The sequence below is a fragment of the Camellia sinensis genome, chromosome 1, assembly GCF_055761805.1.
Source record: "Camellia sinensis isolate YWXY chromosome 1, ASM5576180v1, whole genome shotgun sequence".
Taxonomy (NCBI): domain Eukaryota; kingdom Viridiplantae; phylum Streptophyta; class Magnoliopsida; order Ericales; family Theaceae; genus Camellia; species Camellia sinensis.
Genome location: NC_138961.1, coordinates 230,313,925 through 230,335,363, shown reverse-complemented (window position 1 = coordinate 230,335,363; position 21,439 = coordinate 230,313,925). Strand labels below are relative to the sequence as shown.

General features: G+C 38.2%; 2 protein-coding genes across 3 annotated transcripts; both read left to right on the top strand.

Moving 5' to 3' along the window:
• Positions 1–285: 285 nt before the first annotated feature.
• LOC114285520 (zinc finger (C3HC4-type RING finger) family protein / BRCT domain-containing protein) lies at positions 286–7,327 on the top strand. Of its 2 annotated transcripts, XM_028228563.2 has the most exons (9): positions 286–306; positions 906–986; positions 1,177–1,325; positions 1,443–1,576; positions 2,825–2,876; positions 4,206–4,346; positions 5,030–5,581; positions 6,473–6,652; positions 6,981–7,327. In XM_028228563.2, the coding sequence occupies exons 2-9, from the start codon at positions 941–943 to the stop codon at positions 7,155–7,157; spliced, it is 1,431 nt and encodes a 476-aa protein (XP_028084364.2). In that variant the 5' UTR covers positions 286–306; positions 906–940; the 3' UTR covers positions 7,158–7,327. The 2 variants fall into 2 exon arrangements, with proteins under 2 accessions (XP_028084364.2, XP_028084363.2); XM_028228562.2 differs by lacking the exon at positions 286–306 and having other exon boundaries at positions 2,825–2,996.
• A 124-nt stretch (positions 7,328–7,451) lies between these two features.
• Positions 7,452–10,522, top strand: LOC114285496 (tetraspanin-9). The gene is made up of 2 exons (XM_028228538.2): positions 7,452–9,148; positions 10,014–10,522. The coding sequence occupies exons 1-2, from the start codon at positions 8,651–8,653 to the stop codon at positions 10,329–10,331; spliced, it is 816 nt and encodes a 271-aa protein (XP_028084339.2). The 5' UTR covers positions 7,452–8,650; the 3' UTR covers positions 10,332–10,522.
• Positions 10,523–21,439: the final 10,917 nt, after the last annotated feature.

The following is a 21,439-nucleotide window of genomic DNA, read 5'->3' as shown; positions in this document are numbered from 1 at the left end:
ATGTGTGGTTCCTCTTTTTCTTTTTGAGATGGCATTCGGGTTGAATGAATGGAGAGCATGGTTTAATTTGTTGTAGAAGCTAGAAAGAATTGTCACAAATTCTGTTTTGTATGTCTCGTTTGACTGAATGGTTTGAATGGAAAACAGAAACTAGATCAGCAGCAGCAGCCCAAGCTCCCAATGGTAGTCTAGTGCGTGTATGCATGTCTACATCCAAAGACATTATTTGATGCTGGTTGATTAATCCGGTCGCCAGCTTCTACGTCTTGGAACATAGAAAAAAGGAACTTTTCAAGTTTGCACATGGTTGGTCTTTTTGAAGTGATAGATTATTAATGCCTCATTTTAGAATATATTATTTTAGTAATTTTGTAACTCTTTACGAAAAAAATGTATAAAAAAATAAAAATTATGATATGACAATTTATAATGATTTTTTAATTAAAATCTTAAAAAGAGGCCTAAATATATCTTATCTTTCTCAGAGGTAATTTGATTTCAGGGATGATTTTGAAGTTTTCATGGAGGAATCTAGATCAGAATCATAATTTTCATTAAGAAGAGAAATATATATATATATATATATATATATTTGGCCTTGAAATTTCATTAAAAAAAAAGAAGTTGAGATTTCATAGTTTATATCTAGTTAAAAATTTAATTTTACATTCTTATGCGATTGTATTTTAAAACAGTTGAATTTTCAAATTAAAATAAATTAATGTTAATTTTTACTTGAAGCCGAAATCAATTTTTTATTTTATTTTATTTATAAAAAGTATTACCAAACAGGACCTGCATACGTAATTTTTACGGGCATTTAATTCGACCCGACTTGCAACCCGCCTCTGCGTGTGTATTAATTAAGCTTTTACATTATTGTCGGCAACAATTCAAAAATTCAGTTTCCCGGCAAAAAGCTCCACAACGAAACGAAACCATGGAAGACGAATCACTTCCCCATCAATTCTACGACGATTCCGAAGGTTAATTTCTCTCTCTCTCTCTCTCTCTCTCTCTCTCTGTATGTACACACGAAACCCTCAATTTCTTCAATTATACTGGATTAATGCGACGATCTCAACTTTTCTAGGGTTTCATTCCCAAATCTTCTTAAACGTCCGTTGTCATATTCAGATTTATACATTTTTTTTTTTTGTAATATTCATCTTACAGAGTTCGTAAATTTTCCCATTCGAGGCATGGAATCGGTTGTCGCCACCGTCAGCGGGTACCACGGCTCGGAGCGGTTCAAGCTCATCAAGCTGATATCCCAATCTGGTGCAAGCTACGTTGGAGCGATGAATCGGTCCACCACGCACTTGGTGGGTTTCAGTTTTTATGGAGTATTTGTTTCTAAAACCTGTATAGTTGTTGTCATGGAAGTTATTGGATCATTTGTTTTTATAAAGACTGTTTTTTTTTTTTTTTTGAATGATTAGGTGTGTTGGAAATTTGAAGGAAGGAAATATGATCTTGCTAAGCAGTTCAATATGTTGATAGTTAACCATCGATGGGTTGAAGAATGCATAAAACAAGGACGGCGTATTCCCGAGCAGCCTTATCTTTTGCAGAGGTACGGAGAATTATGGTATTCATTGATATGCTTTCAGTATACATTTATTATGTCGGTTTTATTGATTTGCATATGTGAGTTAAGAATAATCTTCTGTATTTACAAGCTATAATCGGACCCTTCGGAATGGATGCAAAAGAGGGAAAAGTAGATTTCGATTTTGTGTTGTTTTAGGTTCCCGCCAACACCAACTGTTAAAGAAACCTTGATTTAGCCAACTTCTTGCTTTCTGCTGAGTTGTGTTCTTGTTTTTGTTTACTCAAGGTTGAAGGATGAAATCTTTGCCTAAGATACAAATTTATCATTTTTTTCCTATAATTATTTCAGCAACCAAATGAAGAAGGCTTTTAAAGCTAGCTGGTTACTTTTTATTTTTTATTTATTACAAAACAAATCCAAACTGCAGGACATATAATGGGTCCAAAGTCGATACAATCTTTATTGAGCCTTATTTATACTGGGATTTGATCAAAGCAAAGGGAAAATCAAATCAAGGGTGAGGTTGGAATCCAGTCACTTTTCACCTTTGTTGATAATTAATTCCCAATGGAGTTCTAAGATTCAGGTACCTCAGAGCGTGGCATGAATTGTATGGTTGTCACTTGTTGGTGTCACTTCAGACCATATGTCAACAATTTTATGCTCCTCTATATAATGCTTATATTATTTCTTCTCTGGAAATCTTGAGAAATAATGGAACCTTGAGGGAAGTGCATTAGGGGAACTTTTTCATTACTTCTTGAAACATATTTTAATCATATGTTTCATTTGTTAGGGTACTAGTTTTTGCATTGCTGGAATACGCTTGACAAAGGCAGATGTAATGTAATCTATATAACTGAAAATGGTGACTGCAGTAATGCTTCAACTAGTAGCAAATTTAAAATCTGGCATGTGCTGCTGAATATTTGTCTGTGTATGATAGAATAATGTTTGTATGTATGAATACTAACCAGAGCCAAAAGTTTAAAAAACTTGCCTTGTACCAGAGGCTGAATTTTCATTTGGTAAAATAAATTGATGTCTCTTTCTTTGATAGCTTTTTCTTCACCTTTTTTTTTCCACCACTTTTTAAACCTATAGATGTGGATAATGTGATCACTGCAACTGCGGAGATAATATTTTGATAACCTGGTTATTGCTTCTCACTTAGAGAATTATACGTTGTAACTGATGCTTTATTTGTATATTAACTCTCATTTGTATTTCCATTCAAAGCTTAATATATTGAGTTTTGATAATTTGCAGTGGCCAAGAAGTTGGGCCCTTACTCTTGGAACTGCCACTTGTCACTGAGAAGGTGAGTCTCTTGCTTCCTTATCAATCAAATGCACACAATCACTATAAAGGACCTGCTATTGATATTGAACAAGGATTGTCTGGCCATCTCATTGGGACTCGTTCTCGCTTGCTAAGTGAGGTAACAATCCTTTTGTTTTTTTTTTTTTACTTCTGTTATGATTCCTTTCCTATATTATTTTTGCTGGTACTGTTAAAGAAGAATTCAGATGAGTGTTGTTTGACGACTATGAACATTAGATGCGTGTACTACATTAGAAATTCAAATGAGGACTTTTTAAAGTGTGTTATAATTGATAATGAACTATACATCTTGCTTTTAGGCTGCAAAGCATTGGTTGCTTCATGATATGAGTATTACTGTTTAAACTTTGATATTGTTTGAAGTTTCTGTTGTTTGGATGAAGCTTGTAATTTGTAATTAAGCACAAAGCTCCTCCTGTGTTTTTGTTTTGTAATGCGTCCTACACATCTCCATATCTTCATGCTGTGGGAACAACTAACTTATCTTAGTGTAGCCCATAGAGACAGTGACATTTATTTGGCAATTATAAGGTGTATTATCAGTTTAATTATTGATTACAAAAGTTATCATGTTCCATGAAATCAATAATTTAAATTTGATGAAATATTATGGTTGTTCCATGCACGTGGGGCATTTTTCTTCCCATCGAACTTGTGGAAAACTGGATATTGACACAAAGGAACAACATGATGGAGGATGGAATTATATGCTTTAACATCAAAGGTTGACGGCCTTGGATCTCATGGGAATGATATGCTTATCATAGGAATGCAATTTAACCATGAATATACTTGCTCCCCATTTAATTTAATTCATTGAATAATCTAATTGCTCTGAAAATAGTAGTAAGTTCTAAAATCACCATCTGAATTCCTTTGAAAATAGCAAGTTCTAAAATCACCATGAAATTAATAGACAACTTTCAAGATTCAATTAACCAGATTGTTTGAAGGGGAGATGTCTTCCCTGTAATTTTGGGGAGCTCAGGTAATCCTGCAGGTTGCAAACCATCTTAAAGGATAGTGTAGAGATTACTGTGTGTTGCTACCACTTGTTTGGTTGATCATTGAACTGAGTTAATGCTTATTTTTTTCCTTCTTTGTTCTATTGAGGGTTTGATAGATGTCAAATTCCCAATGATCAACATTTTAGCTGCATTTTCATCCAAAACTCTAGCTATAAACTTAGGTTAAATGCTTCTGACCAACCACTTTAAATTTTCTGCTTTATTTGGTACTGATTAAATTTGTAGGACGTGACACTAATTGTTGAATCTTGATTTTTTTTAATCTTATTCTATTACAGAATTTGTTTCCTGAGCTTGGTACAAGCAACAATAGCTCTCATAAATTAGATAAAAAAACAGTTAAGAAAAGTTTGAAGCATGGTTCTACTAGCAGCAGATGGTATGCGGAGCTTCCTCTATCTAGATTAATTGGAGTGGAGGTAATGGATAATTATTATTTTTTCTGTAGTATTTTGGAGAAGGAAATGGTTGCCTTTGCTATGAAAATTGATGTGCTATTCATGTAGCTTCTACCCAGTTAGCTTCCCTTTCTGATATGCTGTTCATGTAGCTTCTGTCCAGTAGCTTTTGTTTCTAATATGCTGTTTCAAAAACTATAGTTGGCCTGTTACATAAAATGAAGTTCAAGTTTTGACTTTACCCTGTGTCTGATTTTTGGTAACTTTTGTCCTTGATTATTTAAGATGGTAGTTTTATGTTTTATATATTCCTTTTTGATTCATTGTTCTTTTAGAAAGGTTAATTTTTGTTGTAAACTTGTTCATGACACATAATAAATTAGGACATAAACAAGGACATATATTTTTTAAATAGATGTTAACTGCATTATTAATATAAGACATGATAAAAAATTAATTTAGCAGAAAATATCACCTTACAGTTTTGTTTTGGCCCCTAAAACCTATTAGTCTGTGCTGGTTGCAATCTTAGGTGAAATAAGTGATTAGCATTTGTTTTAGAGTCATATGCCTCTGCATATAGGCCATATATGGTGGAAAAGTTTTGCTTATGTCTTTGTTTTCTTTTCTCTATAGACTCTGTGACTTACCACTTGGTGCTGTAATTTACTTGAAAATTTTCTTCTTTATTGTTCCTGGAATAGAATGAAGAACAAAGTTCTCCTTCCTCTACTCAATTGGTGAGACAGAAAAGAAGCACTACTTCAGCTGAACCTCCTCGCAAAGGGCGTAGGCTGGTGAAAAAGAATATTGTGGAGTTTGTTTCTTCGGATTCTGAGCAAGAGAGCAACCCAATTAGTGTTTTCCATCAATATAATGATCTTGCAACTCCATCTAGCCATTCAGATGACATGAGGGATAAGAAGAGATTGAGAATTAGGGGAACGTCTGATGACAGGTCAAATGACTCTGGGAAAAATAAAAATGACGGCTTGGAAGATTTGAATGATGTTCTTACTCCCAGTGACTTGAATTTACATAATAAGGATGCACCAGCTACCATGGAAAGAACTTTAAGGGATTTGTGCTCTAATGTCAACCAGAATTTAGAAGGGACTGAACATATAGTACGATTGCGTACATCAACAGATTTATCATGTGTTATATGTTGGACAGATTTCAGTTCAACTAGGGGTGTTTTGCCATGTGGACATCGGTTTTGTTTCTCATGCATCCAGAGTTGGGCTGACCTTATGGTATATTCTCTGCTTATTCACTTGTTTGCAGTTTTTGAATCTCTGGTTACAGATCTTTTATTAGAAATTTCAGTCTCCTATGTTATATGTCCATTAGAAATTTCCCTAGGTGGCTGGGATAAGAGGGGTTGAATTAGTTGAGTTTGACAAATTTTAGCCAAACAAGTTGCTATGTTAAATCATTAAAGGTGAAAGGCTTCAAATTTTGTGTCATGTTGGACTTCAAAGAGGATATAGCTTTTGAGAAGGCATGCTGACTAAATTCAATTTGACTTGAATATGCCCTGTGCTGTGCTATGGTTACATATTTTCATCTTTATTTTTAATGGAATTCTTTGATGATTTAGTGAAGTTACAATGAAAGGCAATTTGTTAATTTGAAGCAAAATTATCTGAATGGTCATGAAGTCCTTGTAATTGCGTAGGAACTACCTTTAGCTTAACATACTAACAATTCCAATTGTAAACGGAAAAATCTTTTGACTAAACAGAAAAACAGCTCTACTTGAGCAATAGTAGCGAATCTACAGTAAACAGAAATGAAGAACAAACCTTTTCGTCCTTCCTTCTAAAATGATCACACTTGTTATTTCCTAGGGGAGGTGCATATTTCTGGCAACCACAGCCTGTCATTATCTAAGATTGCAATGCAAGTACTGCAATTTTAGGTTTTGACAATTGCTCTATTTTGATTCAATGATTGATTTCTCTATGCCTTTTTAATCTATCAAACTTGGTATATTGTATCTCTATTTTGACTCCATACTTTTGTTTAGGATTCTTGAATCAATTCCCTTGGTCTTTGGTGATATGTGTGGCATGCTTTTGTCAATGCATGTATTCTCTATGCCTTTTTAATCTATCCCATTTACTTGGTATTGATTTCTGCAGGCTTCAAGGAGAAAGATTTCAACATGTCCTTTGTGCAAGGCCAGTTTTGTGAGCATCACAAAGGTTGCCGATGTCGCCTCTTCTGATCAGAAAATATACTCACAAACAATCCCATGTGACCATTCAACAATGGATATTTTCATTCTTCCTGATGTTGAAACACCCAGTTTTGGGCCCCAGGTAGGTGTCCATAATTATAGTTGGTAACCTTCTTTGTGTGTTATTCTTGAGAAATTCTTGTGATACCTTTCTTCCATCTCTCTGCTTGTCTTTGCTACAAGTTCATATGATTTTCCATTTCTTTTACTCAAAATCAGTAGCATTTTCATTTTACAATAATCTCTTTTTGAACATTTTTAGTTGTCCATTAGTTTGCAAACAAGTTTGGTCAACTGCAAAAATTGAATTCTTCTGAGCATAACTTTTACAAAATATGATTTTCTTTCCGTTCAGGTTTGATAGTTCCCCTTGTTAATTCTTTATTTATTTATTTATTGGTATTGTATAGCCCTCTACATCACCAGTTTGTAGTGAATGCTGTTGTCGGGAACCTGAGGATCTTCTTGTTAGATGTCATATTTGCCAGATTCGTTGCATCCACTCCTACTGCCTGGACCCTCCTTTGCTGCCATGGACGTGTATTCACTGCAAAGATCTTCAAATGCTTTATCATCATATTCATTAGTATGCTTCTTCTAAAATTGATGTATTGTATATCAAAATGTAGAAACTATTCTTAATTCAGATTTCAGTTGCAATTCAAATTCTGGTGTATGGATATGGATCATACTATTGATCCATGAAATGTGTCACTGGAGACAGTATTTTCAGTTTAAGAGGGTTACTTGTGACCAATTTCTTTGTTCCTAAACTTTTTCTTTTTTTAATGCTCTTGTTCCTTAATTATTTTTTTTTTCTCTTTCTCTTTCTGGTGGCATTGCTGCAAACTTCCAACCTACTGTGATTTTGATTATAAGAATGGAACCAAATGGGCACAGCTTCAAGGTCAGGTAAGGTTCTTTATGGGTTGGTGATATTGTCATGTGATACCACTATCATGCAAAATATTTACTCAAAATTTTGCTTCTAAGGACCATGACTGTGTTACATGGAGCAAAAATAGCAAATTTAGCAATAAATTGTGCTATGACTCTGAATTTTGTTGCAAGGCAGGGCTACCTTGCCAATCTTGTGGCAACATGGCTCTATTTATTGCAAATTATTCTAAGTTGAGAGCTGAATCTTAAAGCTTATTTTTTTCTACGTTGGGATAATCAATCATTTTGAACTTATTTAAGTTATTTTTACTCGAACTTTAAGCAAAAACTATAATAATTAACCTGGCACATAAAATAATAATAATAAAAATAAAAATCATAAGTAGCAGTCCAATTGAGATATTTAACTAACTGAGCGCACTTAGTGGGTGTTTGAAAAGTGAGTTTTTTCAGTTGTAAGATATTATTAGAGAATTTTTTTTTTTTGTGTTTGGAAAGATAGTTGAGTTTTTTTGTGGTTGGATGTGATGTTTATGAGAGAAAAAATGAAATGATTATGGGGGTTTTATGTGATATTTTGTTTGGATTTTTTTTTTTTTTGATTTTGTAAAACATTTGTCTTGTAGTGAAAAAAAAACAAAAAAAAAAAATTCAAAAACCAAGTTCCCAAACACCCCTTTAGTTATGAGTCAGATCACTTTTCTGGTTATTAAATGTCGTTTCTTGTCCTTGATTTTTGGACAAATGTGAAAGTTGACAAAATCAATTGATAAATAGCAAAATTAGAGATATCCTCTTTTTTCTGTTTGCTCAAATGAGGTATTTACTATTTTTATTTTCAGTTTTGTGGGTAAAACAGCACTTACCTTTCTCAGTATAGCAAAAATACCTCCCAATATTGGTCAAACTAACTTGGGTAATTTCAGCTTCTTAATCACACAACACTAATTTTTATGTTTCTTCACATCTTGCTCATCCATTTATGAAATGGATCTTAAACAACTCAGCCGCTATCTGCTCAAAATCGAAAATGAAGAAATAAAACAACCCACCCAATGTAATATTGCAAATTTGCAATATCTTTCTCATGCCCTTTAGAGAAAAAAACCCACATTGTACTCATCATCATCATTATCATCATCATGTGCTGTGAAAGTAACAAAACAGCTATTGAAACACGATGGTGCGGTTTAGCCACATTGTGGTTGTGGTCTTGAACTTGCCATCTCTACTTTGGTCGATCCTCATCATCTTCTTGACCTTGTCTGCAATCACTCAAGCCCCTGAAGAATGCTATTCTGAAAGCCCGGTGGTAGGACTAGCCTATGGGATCTTCTTGTTTACCCTTTCAATGGTGGCCTTGATTGGTGCAATACGTGCCAACCGGTGCTTGCTGTCGATTTATGTGTGGATGTTGTTTGGTTGGATAGTCTCACTTGTTTGCTTCTCAATTTTGTTTTTCATTTTGTCGAAGGTGAGCATTGAGAAGGCGACAAAGGATCATAGGGAGTATGATTTAAATGAGTATCCGGACTGGTTGAGGAGATTTGCCGTGGAAGGAGGGAGATGGGATGTCATCAAGAAATGTATGGTTAGAGGACAGATTTGTGAAAAGCTTCTTCTGGAAAAGGATCCGGACGAAAATGGTGATTTACGGATTAAAGAATCACCTATTCTGGTACTGCTCTCTCTCTCTCTCACAAAAAAAAAAAAAAAAAAAAAAACACACACACACACAGCTGAAAACCTAGAAGATGAGACAGGTTTTGTTCATCTAAACATGGTGTTTATGAAGACTCCATGACAGAAAGGTCATGTTTGATTCACAATACTAATAGTGAGGTATTAATAATCCTATCAAATTAGTGTGGTCTTAACTATCCCACCCCTACCCCATTACTAATAATCTTACAAATTTGTTGGATTAATTATCCATTGGATTAATAGTCCTAAACTAAAATGTCAAAACAAACATAGGATGATTGGGCCCACGGATTAATAATCCTAATATCATGTTTTAATCCTTCCAATCAAACATGCCAAAAGAGTCTCATCTTCTGTTGTGAATTTACATTTGGTATATGCTTCATAGATAATTTTGTAAGGTTGTATTTGGATCATAAATTTGTGAAGTGAAAAGAAAAGAGGGGAAAGCAAATAAAGATCCAAACGCAACTCAAATGTTGAAACCGAAGGGAAACAAACACGCCTAGTGTTTGATCTTTGATGGGAAATCATGCATGTTTAGGCATGTTTTGATTATTATGCACTTTAAAAACCTTAGAACTTCTTGTTTAGGTGGGTTTCAAAATCAGCATTTTGGTATATCGTTCCCTGATTCTTTTAAACATTAGAATTATAATAAAATTGCTGGATTTAGCCCTATTTGTGCCTCTGTCAGTAAATTGAACCAAGCTATTCGAAATCTAAATCCTCGAGCACGGGAAAAACTTATTTGAAATCAGCTCAAAATGACATTGTTTAAATCTTGGTAGTGCATCAATCAAAACATTTACTTTGTTTTTGTTTTTTCTTTGATGCAGTATAGTTGTTGTCAGCCTCCTCTGTATTGTGGTTTTGTGAACATGAATGACACTCTTTGGGAGATCCCAAAAACAGGGCTTGCTTCCAAAGATTCAGACTGCTTTTTATGGGAAAACAATTTGAATCAAGTGTGCTATGACTGCAGCTCATGCAAAGCTGGCTATATCAGGATCTTAAAGGAAGACTGGTCCACAGAAGCCTACTTCGACGCCATCATGGCTCTCTTTGTCACCATCATCCTCTCCATCGCCTTCTGTGCTTTCAGACAAGCTCCTATGAAAAACCACACTTCCAACAACGACAATACCTCTGCTTAAGATCTTTTCTTTTCTTTTCTTTCATAGGAATTTTTGCAGGGCCGGCTCCGAACATTTAGGGGCGTAAAGCGAACACTCAACATGGCCCTACATTTCTTCATGTCACCAAAAAAAAAAAAAAAAATCAACTCAAAAAATTGTTACAACAATTTTAAAGGATAAAATTTAGTATTATTGTTTATATCTAAACATTTACATAAGAAAAAAAATACTATACAAAAATCTAGAACTAATATAAAATTAAAAAAAAAAAAACTGAATGAATTATATCACTATGCCTCCGTTTGGAAAGTGGGTTGGCTTTTTGGCTTTTTGATTTTTTTGACTATTTTAGCTTAGACTAAAAAATTTGGTTTGGGAAGGGCTTTTTGGCTTTTTAAACTTTTTTTGTGAGAGAAGAATGTAATGATTATGAGTTGGATGTGATATTTTATTTTTTGTGTCTAAAATAGCTTATTTTGTCTTTTGTAGCTAAAATAGCAAAAAAAAATTCCGTTTAGCTCTTGCCAAACGGAGCCTATATCACTTGAGCATTACAGTTCTTGCATTTTTTCTTACAAAATTTGAACCAAGAGCTCGTAATTGTAATTCAATTAGTTCTTTTATATTTTCTTGGAAGTATGATTAAATAAACAATGTATTCCATTATTCAACAAATAACAATCAATTCAATTATAGAGATTTCAATTTTTAAGTAATGCCAACAAACAATTGAAGAAAAACTTGAAATGATACAAAATCTAAAGGCATTTAGAGAGAATATTAAGATTTAAAAAAGTTCAATCTCATAATGATGGATTAAGTTGGAGAGAAATTTGGTAAAGTGAAATCAATTACTTTGGATCCTTCATTAATAAAATTGTGTTGTTTTGGGGTTTAATATGAAGTGCTAAATTTGGTTAGGTTTTGGTAAGTTGAAATCAAAGTAATTGGAATCCACCACTTAAAAAAATAATTTTGTTTTTGTTTGGTGTTGAGCGTTGGAGTTAGGTTAGTTTTGATGTTAAAAATTTGGAGGCCTTCATTTAATTGAGATCTAAAAATATTATAAGATTTTTTTCTAAATTGGGGCCCTAATTTTTAGCTCAAATCTGAGATTCAAAGTGACGGTTTTGCCAACTTCCCCTCCCCCTCCCCAAAACTGACCCTAAATCTTTGGTAGGTCATTCTCACCCAACCTTGTTTGCACATTGGAGACTGTAAATTGTTTGAAACAATTACTTGTTGTTCAATCTATGTTGAAATTTTATATTAGATTTTGAAATTTTAAGGTCCATATAAATTTACTGTTTTTAAGTTACTTTGGGAATTAGTTACTTTTGTGCAGATGCAGAGATTAAAGACAATTTGATCTATCTATCTATCTATCTATCTATGGGAAATTCTAAATTTACAATTCTCACCTAAAGAATAGATTTAGAGCGTAAAAGAGTGGTGGGCATAATCTTGAATGTGAAAATCCTATCTTAATTAGGTGCAAATGAACTACATGCATGCCGAAGAATACATAATATACTTCGGAAAGGAAAGTAATTCGCAATTGGAATTTTTATATGTAAAATAATAAGTGTTTTTGTTTGAAATGAAAGGACGACAAAGTATCGCATCATTGTACAGAGTAAATTATTTAAAAATTTTGTTTGTTTTATATTATCCATTTGAAAAACTTGCCTTCTAGAGTTCCTGTTTTATTTGTTTATTTTAAGTATAATTACTTTATTAAAATAAAAAGAAAGAAGAAAAAGCATACAATTCAAAGCTTAGTGAGTTTAATTTCATCTCAAGTGTATTTTCTTTACTTTAAATAAATAATTAATTAATATATAAAGATTTATATTAGTTCACAAAAAATATTATTAACTGGGCCGGGCCAATTTGGGCTGAAGGACTGTTACCAAGTCCAACCCCATTAATAAACGTGTATAAGAGCTCATGGGCTAAATTATCAATCCCAAGCAATAGAGCTGCATTGGCCTGGGCTTCCAGGTCCAGCCTTATGTTGAGCGAGACGAGACTATATTCAGCCCTTGAAACTCGCATTTCAGTCCAAATCCAGCTAAGACACAGATCATAAAAGGGTATTGCTATATAAGTCCAAAAATTAGACCAAAATTTCAAACCTAATTATGTGGCAATCAATTAGAATATGCACTTTCTCTCATATCTTCTCAATCATCAACTAATCATATCACATTTATATCATTGAGTCAAGAAAATAGGTCTAGAAAGTAAGTTTATATATCATTTTCCATCATAAAAAGTGAATTAATAACTTTTAGATCTATACTTTAAAATTGTGTGTCCAATTTGAGAAATGTTTTTTACACCAAATTTTTGTGCACATGAACTTTTACATGAAGGTATGTGCACAGAAGTTCTCACAGAAATTCTGTGCATGTAGTACGACTCGTCCAACTTTGTTGCAGATGAACGTAACTTTTTCTTAAAAAGATTGAGATCCTCAAGAATGATAATGGGGATTGGGTGGATCAACTTGAACAACTTAAAGACTTGATCAATAATTATCTTATTAGTCTGTTTAACCAGGTTCCAAACTACTCTCTTGACCACTGGAGAAATCTGGTGGCTTGTAAGTTTAGTCATGAGGATAATATTGATCTTACTAAAGCCATTATCGATGAGGAGGTGTTGAGGTCTGTGAAGCATATTAGTGCCTTCAAAGCCCATGGAAGGGATGGTTTTCAGGTTATGTTCTATCATATTTTTTGGTATGTGATGGGTAAGTCTATTTGTGAATATGTTAAAAACTGTTTTCATAACAATCAAATCCCTAGTGATGTTAACAAAATCTTAGTGGCTTTGATTCCTAAAATTGATAATCTCGAGAATGTGAAGCAGTCTAGGCCTATTAGCCTGTGTAATGTCTCATACAAAATTATCTCCAAAATCATTGTTAGTAGAATCATGCCTTTTTTAAGCAAGATTGTGAGACCTAACCAAAGTAGTTTCATACTTGGTAGAAATACGAGTGATAATATTATAATTTCTCAATAAATCATACACTCTTTGAATCAAAAGAAAGGTAAAAAGGGTGGTATGATTTTAAAAGTTGATTTGGAAAAAATTTATGATAATATTTCTTGGAATTTTTTAAAACAAACTCTTGAGGAATTTAATTTGGACACAAACTTTATTGAGCTTATCATGTGTTGTGTTACTACTGTCAGCACTGCTGTCATTTGGGAAGGTGAACCCCTGAAGGAGTTCAAACCTCTAAGAGATTTAAGACAAGGGGATCCTCTATCTCCTTATCTGTTTGTGCATTGCCTTGAAATATTGTCAAATATGACCATTTTTAAAGTAGAGGAAGAAAGTTGGAAAGGTGTGGAGATTACTAGAGGTAGGCCAAGCCTTATTCATCTCCTTTTTGCTGATGATCTTATGCTGTTTGGGTAGACAACTATGCCCACCTGTGAGACAATCATGGAGGTTATGGATGAGTTTTGTAGTATTTATGGGTTGAAAATTAACTCTCATAAGTCTAAGCTTTTTATCTCTTCTAATGTTGATGAAATGAGAGCTAGAGAACTTAGTACTAAATGTGCGATCCCACTTTCATCTGATTTGGGTGTGCCCTTTTTACATGGCAGAGTAACTAGAAGGTTGTTCACTGATTTTTTAAACAAAATGCAAAAAAGATTGGCTGGGTAGAAAGCTAATACCTTATCCATGGTAGGTAGAGCTACACATAAAATTTGTGACTTCTGCTATTCTTTGTTACACCATGCAAACTATGCTCTTACCCAGAAATGTGTGTAATGGCATTAATAAATTGAACATGAATTTTCTCTAGGGTAATACTATGGAGAAAAAGAAAGTCCATCTTGCTAATTAGGATGTGGAGTGCAATATCGAAAAATGGGGGTCTAGAGATCAAGAAAGCAAGGGATCAAAACCTGGCTTTGATCTCTAAATTGGATTGGAACCTTATTAGTAATAAAGATGGTTTGTGGTGTGATGTTCTCTAGAAGAAATACTTAAATAAAACCTCTCTCCATGACTAGAAGAGAGGAAGAAATGCTTCTCATTTATGGAAAGATATTTTGAACACCAGGAATATATTGAGAAAAGCTGTGAAGTGGGTGATGGTAAATCTGTCAATGTTTGGAGAGATTGGTGGTGTGAAGATAGTTCCTTTAAGGAAACTATCTCAAATATTATTCTTCCTTATCAGAGTGATCCCTCTGGGAGTGATCATGTGAGAGAGCTTTTGGGGGAGGATGACAACTGGGATGAGGGTATTGTGTATAGCAAATTTTCACCCTAATTGGTTGCTCTAATTTTGAATTCTAACCCTCCAAGAAATCTGGACAAGGATATTCTTCTGTGGAAGGGGTCTCCTGATGGGGCTTTTTTTTGTCTCCTCTGTGTATGATTTTATTTTGAGTAATGATAATGAAGAGAATTGAAATTGGTTGTGAAAGCTTAGATTACCGCAAAAAAACTTAAAGGTTTCTTGTGGACTGTGCTTCATAGCAAATTGCTTACTAATCAAATGAGAATGAAAAGAGGCTTAACAAATAATTCTCAATGCCCCAATTGCAGTAGGGTTGAGGGCATCAATCATTTGTTTAGAGAGTGTTATTAGGCCAAAGAAGTTTAGCTTACTATTTTTGGTAAACATTGGTACTTTGATATGAGGGGGAAACCTTGGATGGATTGGCTTATGAGTAATGTTAAGAACAAAAACCATTTCAATAAGGACCTCTCTTGGTATACTACTTTTATTGTTGCTTTGTGGAAAATCTGAAAAAACAGGAATGTGTTTGTGTTTGAAAGAAAAGTTACTGGATACTAAGAGAGTGCCAAGTGCATTTTGGATTACTTTAGAGAAATCCATCTAGCTTTCCTTGACTTTGTACCAATTCCTAGACCATCTTATCAAGTAATCTCTTAGAAATTACCACATGCAGGTAGACTAAAGCTTAACACAGATGGAAGTAGGAAAATGGTAGGAGATGTAGGTTTTGGAAGACTGATCAGGGATGACAGAGGTGCATGGTTGTGTGGTTATTATGGAAGATTGCAACCAGGAAAAAGCCTTGAAGCATAATTATGGGTACTGTACAAGGGACTAACAGTCAGTTTTCAAAAAGGACTAAATGATGTGATCATAAAGACATATGCAACCCAGGTAGTGCAATTGATGGTGGAAGAAATAAGGAATACATGCCCTTTCAAGAACCTGGTGGAAGATGCCAAAATACTACTAAGAGGATGCAATTGTTGGGATCTGGGATCCCGCCCAAGACCTTATAGAAATTATTCCATGCAGAAAAACACACCCACACTCAAGGAGACACAATATTTAACGTGGTTCGGCCTCAATGCCTACGTCCACGGGAGAGTAGCCGGTTATCACTATAACAATGGAGATATTACAGAAAGATTACAATAGAGGAGGAGCTCACACTCTCCTCACTCACACATTCACCCGTCTCCCTCGCTCACACCGAGGGAGACGGTCTCTCCGCCTCACATATCTCACTCTCTGTGGCTTGCTCTGCTCTCACTCTCTCTCAATTAAACTCTCCCCTCAGCCTCCATTTATACACTAACAGAATAGGAGATGAAGAGGGGCTGGCCAGCACATGGCCAGCTTGTGCCAACTCTCTTGTGTGTTGGCTTCACATGGCCAAAGGTTGGCTAACATGGCAGCTCATGTGTGTGTTGGCTTTGCACATTGCCAACTCCTTCTTCACATGGAGAATCACCTCTCACATGGGGTGATGATATCCCACAAATCACCCCCTCAGCCCATGTGAGGTGATCCACTACACACATTGCTGCTAATCTTGTCACGCCCAAATTCAACATAGTTTGCATCTCCTCACTGAGACGCTGCATCCCTTGAAAGCTAGAGATAATACACCAGAGATACAGGAGGAGGAGGGAATCATACATCCTCAACTCAACTCACACCACTCGCTGATTTGGAGAGAACCACTGCTCCTATCTCCTACAGATCTCTTCCACACTTCCTGTCTCGGATGTCTTCAACATAGTCTGCATCTCCTCACTGAGATGCTTGCACCCCCTGAAGCTAGAGATAATACACCAGAGATATAAGAGGAGGAGGGAATCCTACATCCTCAACTCAACTCACACCACTCTCTGATTTGGAGAGAGCCTCTGCTCCTATCTCCCAGAGATCTCTTCCACGCTTCTGTCTCGGATGTCTATACCTGCTATGCTTGAACTTGCGCAACCAAGATATCCGACACCCCCTGATTGGATGTCCTGCACCCCCTGCTGGGATGCCCTTGACTGTCATGCATTACTGTGCAACTCCTTGCATAATGAACACGGGAGCAACTAGAAAACTTCAGAGTTTGGCACATCAACATCCTCAATTTTCCTTGCTTGGAGCTTATTTATGAACTTTCAGCTTTTGCCCTCTGCACTTCTGAACAACCTCCTGGCGTTTCCACATACGCTTGTTGTCTGTGCTGCAATCCTTGATGTTCGGTTCTGTCTTACTTGTACGTCCATACTGATGTTTGACAGTTAGCCCTTCTGCCAAGACAACTTTCATCGGTCTGTACAAGTTACCACTATGCAACTCCGTGCATAGTGCTCGCACCCATGGCTTCTGGTCTCCTTGCGTCAAGCTTGCTTGAGAGATCTACATCAACTCTATCATCTGCTGCCATGGAACTAAAGAAACCACCATAGAGAAATAAGACTTGCCACTCCTTGGCACGCACTCCTGCGTTTTACCTGTCTCAATTTCTCTGTCTGGAAGTTTCTGTGAACTTTCAACAACCCGTTGCTGCATACTCCTCTTGCGCCTCTGTACGACACTCTACCGTACCCTTGCACTGCTGCACGTCTGCATTTGTGCTTCTGCGCTTAGTATGCTCCTCTGCAACTATTGTTCTACACGTCCACGTACCACCAGTACTTACTCGTATACAGTAGCTCCAACAGCCACAGTATTTCCCTGAGCCTGTACTAGTTGCCAAATCATTTATCCGTCGATGAATGGTCTTCTCTTTTGATTGAACCAGATCCTCCAACGAACTCCGGAGATAATCATTTTTGCAATCCTCTGATCACCCCTGACCAATCATGATCTCCCTTGATTTGCCATTTGATCAAGCCTGATCTCCTCTGGTCTTCAATGATCTATCTTAATCTGTATCTGGTTGTCCAATCTGGTCAGAATCTGCCAATTCTAACCTCTTCAGTGAATCCGCAGCGTTCCACAATATCCAGCAACGTTCCTTCGAGTATTGAAGATGACAAACACCCATGTTTTGACAATCTTTCCAAACCGTTCAGAATTTCACTATTCTGACCTCGCGGTTGCGTCCGGAGCGGTCCGTTTAGCTAGAACCAATCTTTGCTGCATTTTCGGGGACCTCACTGAAAACTATCCCCGAAAGCTGGGCCACACCACAATTTTCTGAAAATTCTGGGCCAAATTGCAATTTTCAGAAGTTCAGGGAATATTCCGTGTACCAACAGAATATTTCGTCCACTGTACCTGATGCCGTTCGTCTCTTTAATCTGCCTTCTTTTTACAGAAACTCCGTCTCCAAGATCTGACCGTACGGATGTGTCCGGAATACTCCAAATAGTCGGAAACCACTATTGGATCACCAAAAACGGACTCCAAATGGCTTCAATCTAGCTAAAACATTTTGTACGCCTCAGATCTGCGGCTGCACCTTAGCCGCGAAGCACGGGATCCTTACCTGCCTCTGGTTGACTGGTCAACACCGCTGCTGACGTGGCAGACACGTGGCACACCTGTGCTGACGTGGCAATGCTCTATGGCCACGTGTCGATGACGTGGCTGGCCACGTGTCGATGACCTGGCTGAGAACGTGGCAACTACGTGGCAACTCTTGCTGACGTGGCCGACACGTCGCTGCTGACGTGGGCCCACATGGCGTGCGCGTCGTGGACACGCGCTGCTCCCACAGTCGTCGTCTTCCTTGCGCCGCGCGTGGGGCGCGTGGGTGAGACTGGGACCACGCGCCGGTAGCCTGAACGGCGCGTGGTGGCGCATGACGAGACTGGGATTCACGCGCCAACTTCTAGGGGTGCGTGAGGGCGCGTCCGGCCTCCGTTGGGTGTCTTCTTTATATTTCTGGACTCCTCTCGTCGAGCCCTTGCTCCTGGTATGCTCAAAATCTGATTTGGAGCAACTTGATTTCTGGGCAGTTTCAAACAACACGCTGTTTTTGTTCCGAAACGCCACCAACGAGGCTCTGATACCAATTGTTGGGATCTGGGATCCCGCCCAAGACCTTATAGAAATTATTCCATGCAGAAAAACACACCCACACTCAAGGAGACACAATATTTAACGTGGTTCGGCCTCAATGCCTACGTCCACGGGAGAGTAGCCGGTTATCACTATAACAATGGAGATATTACAGAAAGATTACAATAGAGGAGGAGCTCACACTCTCCTCACTCACACATTCACCCGTCTCCCTCGCTCACACCGAGGGAGACGGTCTCTCCGCCTCACATATCTCACTCTCTGTGGCTTGCTCTGCTCTCACTCTCTCTCAATTAAACTCTCCCCTCAGCCTCCATTTATACACTAACAGAATAGGAGATGAAGAGGGGCTGGCCAGCACATGGCCAGCTTGTGCCAACTCTCTTGTGTGTTGGCTTCACATGGCCAAAGGTTGGCTAACATGGCAGCTCATGTGTGTGTTGGCTTTGCACATTGCCAACTCCTTCTTCACATGGAGAATCACCTCTCACATGGGGTGATGATATCCCACAAATCACCCCCTCAGCCCATGTGAGGTGATCCACTACACACATTGCTGCTAATCTTGTCACGCCCAAATTCAACATAGTTTGCATCTCCTCACTGAGACGCTGCATCCCTTGAAAGCTAGAGATAATACACCAGAGATACAGGAGGAGGAGGGAATCATACATCCTCAACTCAACTCACACCACTCGCTGATTTGGAGAGAACCACTGCTCCTATCTCCTACAGATCTCTTCCACACTTCCTGTCTCGGATGTCTTCAACATAGTCTGCATCTCCTCACTGAGATGCTTGCACCCCCTGAAGCTAGAGATAATACACCAGAGATATAAGAGGAGGAGGGAATCCTACATCCTCAACTCAACTCACACCACTCTCTGATTTGGAGAGAGCCTCTGCTCCTATCTCCCAGAGATCTCTTCCACGCTTCTGTCTCGGATGTCTATACCTGCTATGCTTGAACTTGCGCAACCAAGATATCCGACACCCCCTGATTGGATGTCCTGCACCCCCTGCTGGGATGCCCTTGACTGTCATGCATTACTGTGCAACTCCTTGCATAATGAACACGGGAGCAACTAGAAAACTTCAGAGTTTGGCACATCAACATCCTCAATTTTCCTTGCTTGGAGCTTATTTCTGAACTTTCAGCTTTTGCCCTCTGCACTTCTGAACAACCTCCTGGCGTTTCCACATACGCTTGTTGTCTGTGCTGCAATCCTTGATGTTCGGTTCTGTCTTACTTGTACGTCCATACTGATGTTTGACAGTTAGCCCTTCTGCCAAGACAACTTTCATCGGTCTGTACAAGTTACCACTATGCAACTCCGTGCATAGTGCTCGCACCCATGGCTTCTGGTCTCCCTGCGTCAAGCTTGCTTGAGAGATCTACATCAACTCTATCATCTGCTGCCATGGAACTAAAGAAACCACCATAGAGAAATAAGACTTGCCACTCCTTGGCACGCACTCCTGCGTTTTACCTGTCTCAATTTCTCTGTCTGGAAGTTTCTGTGAACTTTCAACAACCCGTTGCTGCATACTCCTCTTGCGCCTCTGTACGACACTCTACCGTACCCTTGCACTGCTGCACGTCTGCATTTGTGCTTCTGCGCTTAGTATGCTCCTCTGCAACTATTGTTCTACACGTCCACGTACCACCAGTACTTACTCGTATACAGTAGCTCCAACAGCCACAGTATTTCCCTGAGCCTGTACTAGTTGCCAAATCATTTATCCGTCGATGAATGGTCTTCTCTTTTGATTGAACCAGATCCTCCAACGAACTCCGGAGATAATCATTTTTGCAATCCTCTGATCACCCCTGACCAATCATGATCTCCCTTGATTTGCCATTTGATCAAGCCTGATCTCCTCTGGTCTTCAATGATCTATCTTAATCTGTATCTGGTTGTCCAATCTGGTCAGAATCTGCCAATTCTAACCTCTTCAGTGAATCCGCAGCGTTCCACAATATCCAGCAACGTTCCTTCGAGTATTGAAGATGACAAACACCCATGTTTTGACAATCTTTCCAAACCGTTCAGAATTTCACTATTCTGACCTCGCGGTTGCGTCCGGAGCGGTCCGTTTAGCTAGAACCAATCTTTGCTGCATTTTCGGGGACCTCACTGAAAACTATCCCCGAAAGCTGGGCCACACCACAATTTTCTGAAAATTCTGGGCCAAATTGCAATTTTCAGAAGTTCAGGGAATATTCCGTGTACCAACAGAATATTTCGTCCACTGTACCTGATGCCGTTCGTCTCTTTAATCTGCCTTCTTTTTACAGAAACTCCGTCTCCAAGATCTGACCGTACGGATGTGTCCGGAATACTCCAAATAGTCGGAAACCACTATTGGATCACCAAAAACGGACTCCAAATGGCTTCAATCTAGCCAAAACATTTTGTACGCCTCAGATCTGCGGCTGCACCTTAGCCGCGAAGCACGGGATCCTTACCTGCCTCTGGTTGACTGGTCAACACCGCTGCTGACGTGGCAGACACGTGGCACACCTGTGCTGACGTGGCAATGCTCTATGGCCACGTGTCGATGACGTGGCTGGCCACGTGTCGATGACCTGGCTGAGAACGTGGCAACTACGTGGCAACTCTTGCTGACGTGGCCGACACGTCGCTGCTGACGTGGGCCCACATGGCGTGCGCGTCGTGGACACGCGCTGCTCCCACAGTCGTCGTCTTCCTTGCGCCGCGCGTGGGGCGCGTGGGTGAGACTGGGACCACGCGCCGGTAGCCTGAACGGCGCGTGGTGGCGCATGACGAGACTGGGATTCACGCGCCAACTTCTAGGGGTGCGTGAGGGCGCGTCCGGCCTCCGTTGG

What these genes read in the sequence shown, in the direction of transcription:
- LOC114285520 (XM_028228562.2), top strand. Translation starts at nt 941, where the DNA reads ATGGAAGACGAATCACTTCCCCATCAATTCTACGACGATTCCGAAG. An exon ending in GTTCTCGCTTGCTAAGTGAG is followed by an intron (nt 2,997 to 4,205) that starts GTAACAATCCTT and finishes ATTCTATTACAG; the next exon opens with AATTTGTTTCCTGAGCTTGG. An exon ending in CTAGATTAATTGGAGTGGAG is followed by an intron (nt 4,347 to 5,029) that starts GTAATGGATAAT and finishes TTCCTGGAATAG; the next exon opens with AATGAAGAACAAAGTTCTCC.
- LOC114285496 (XM_028228538.2), top strand. Translation starts at nt 8,651, where the DNA reads ATGGTGCGGTTTAGCCACATTGTGGTTGTGGTCTTGAACTTGCCATCT. An exon ending in TTAAAGAATCACCTATTCTG is followed by an intron (nt 9,149 to 10,013) that starts GTACTGCTCTCT and finishes TCTTTGATGCAG; the next exon opens with TATAGTTGTTGTCAGCCTCC.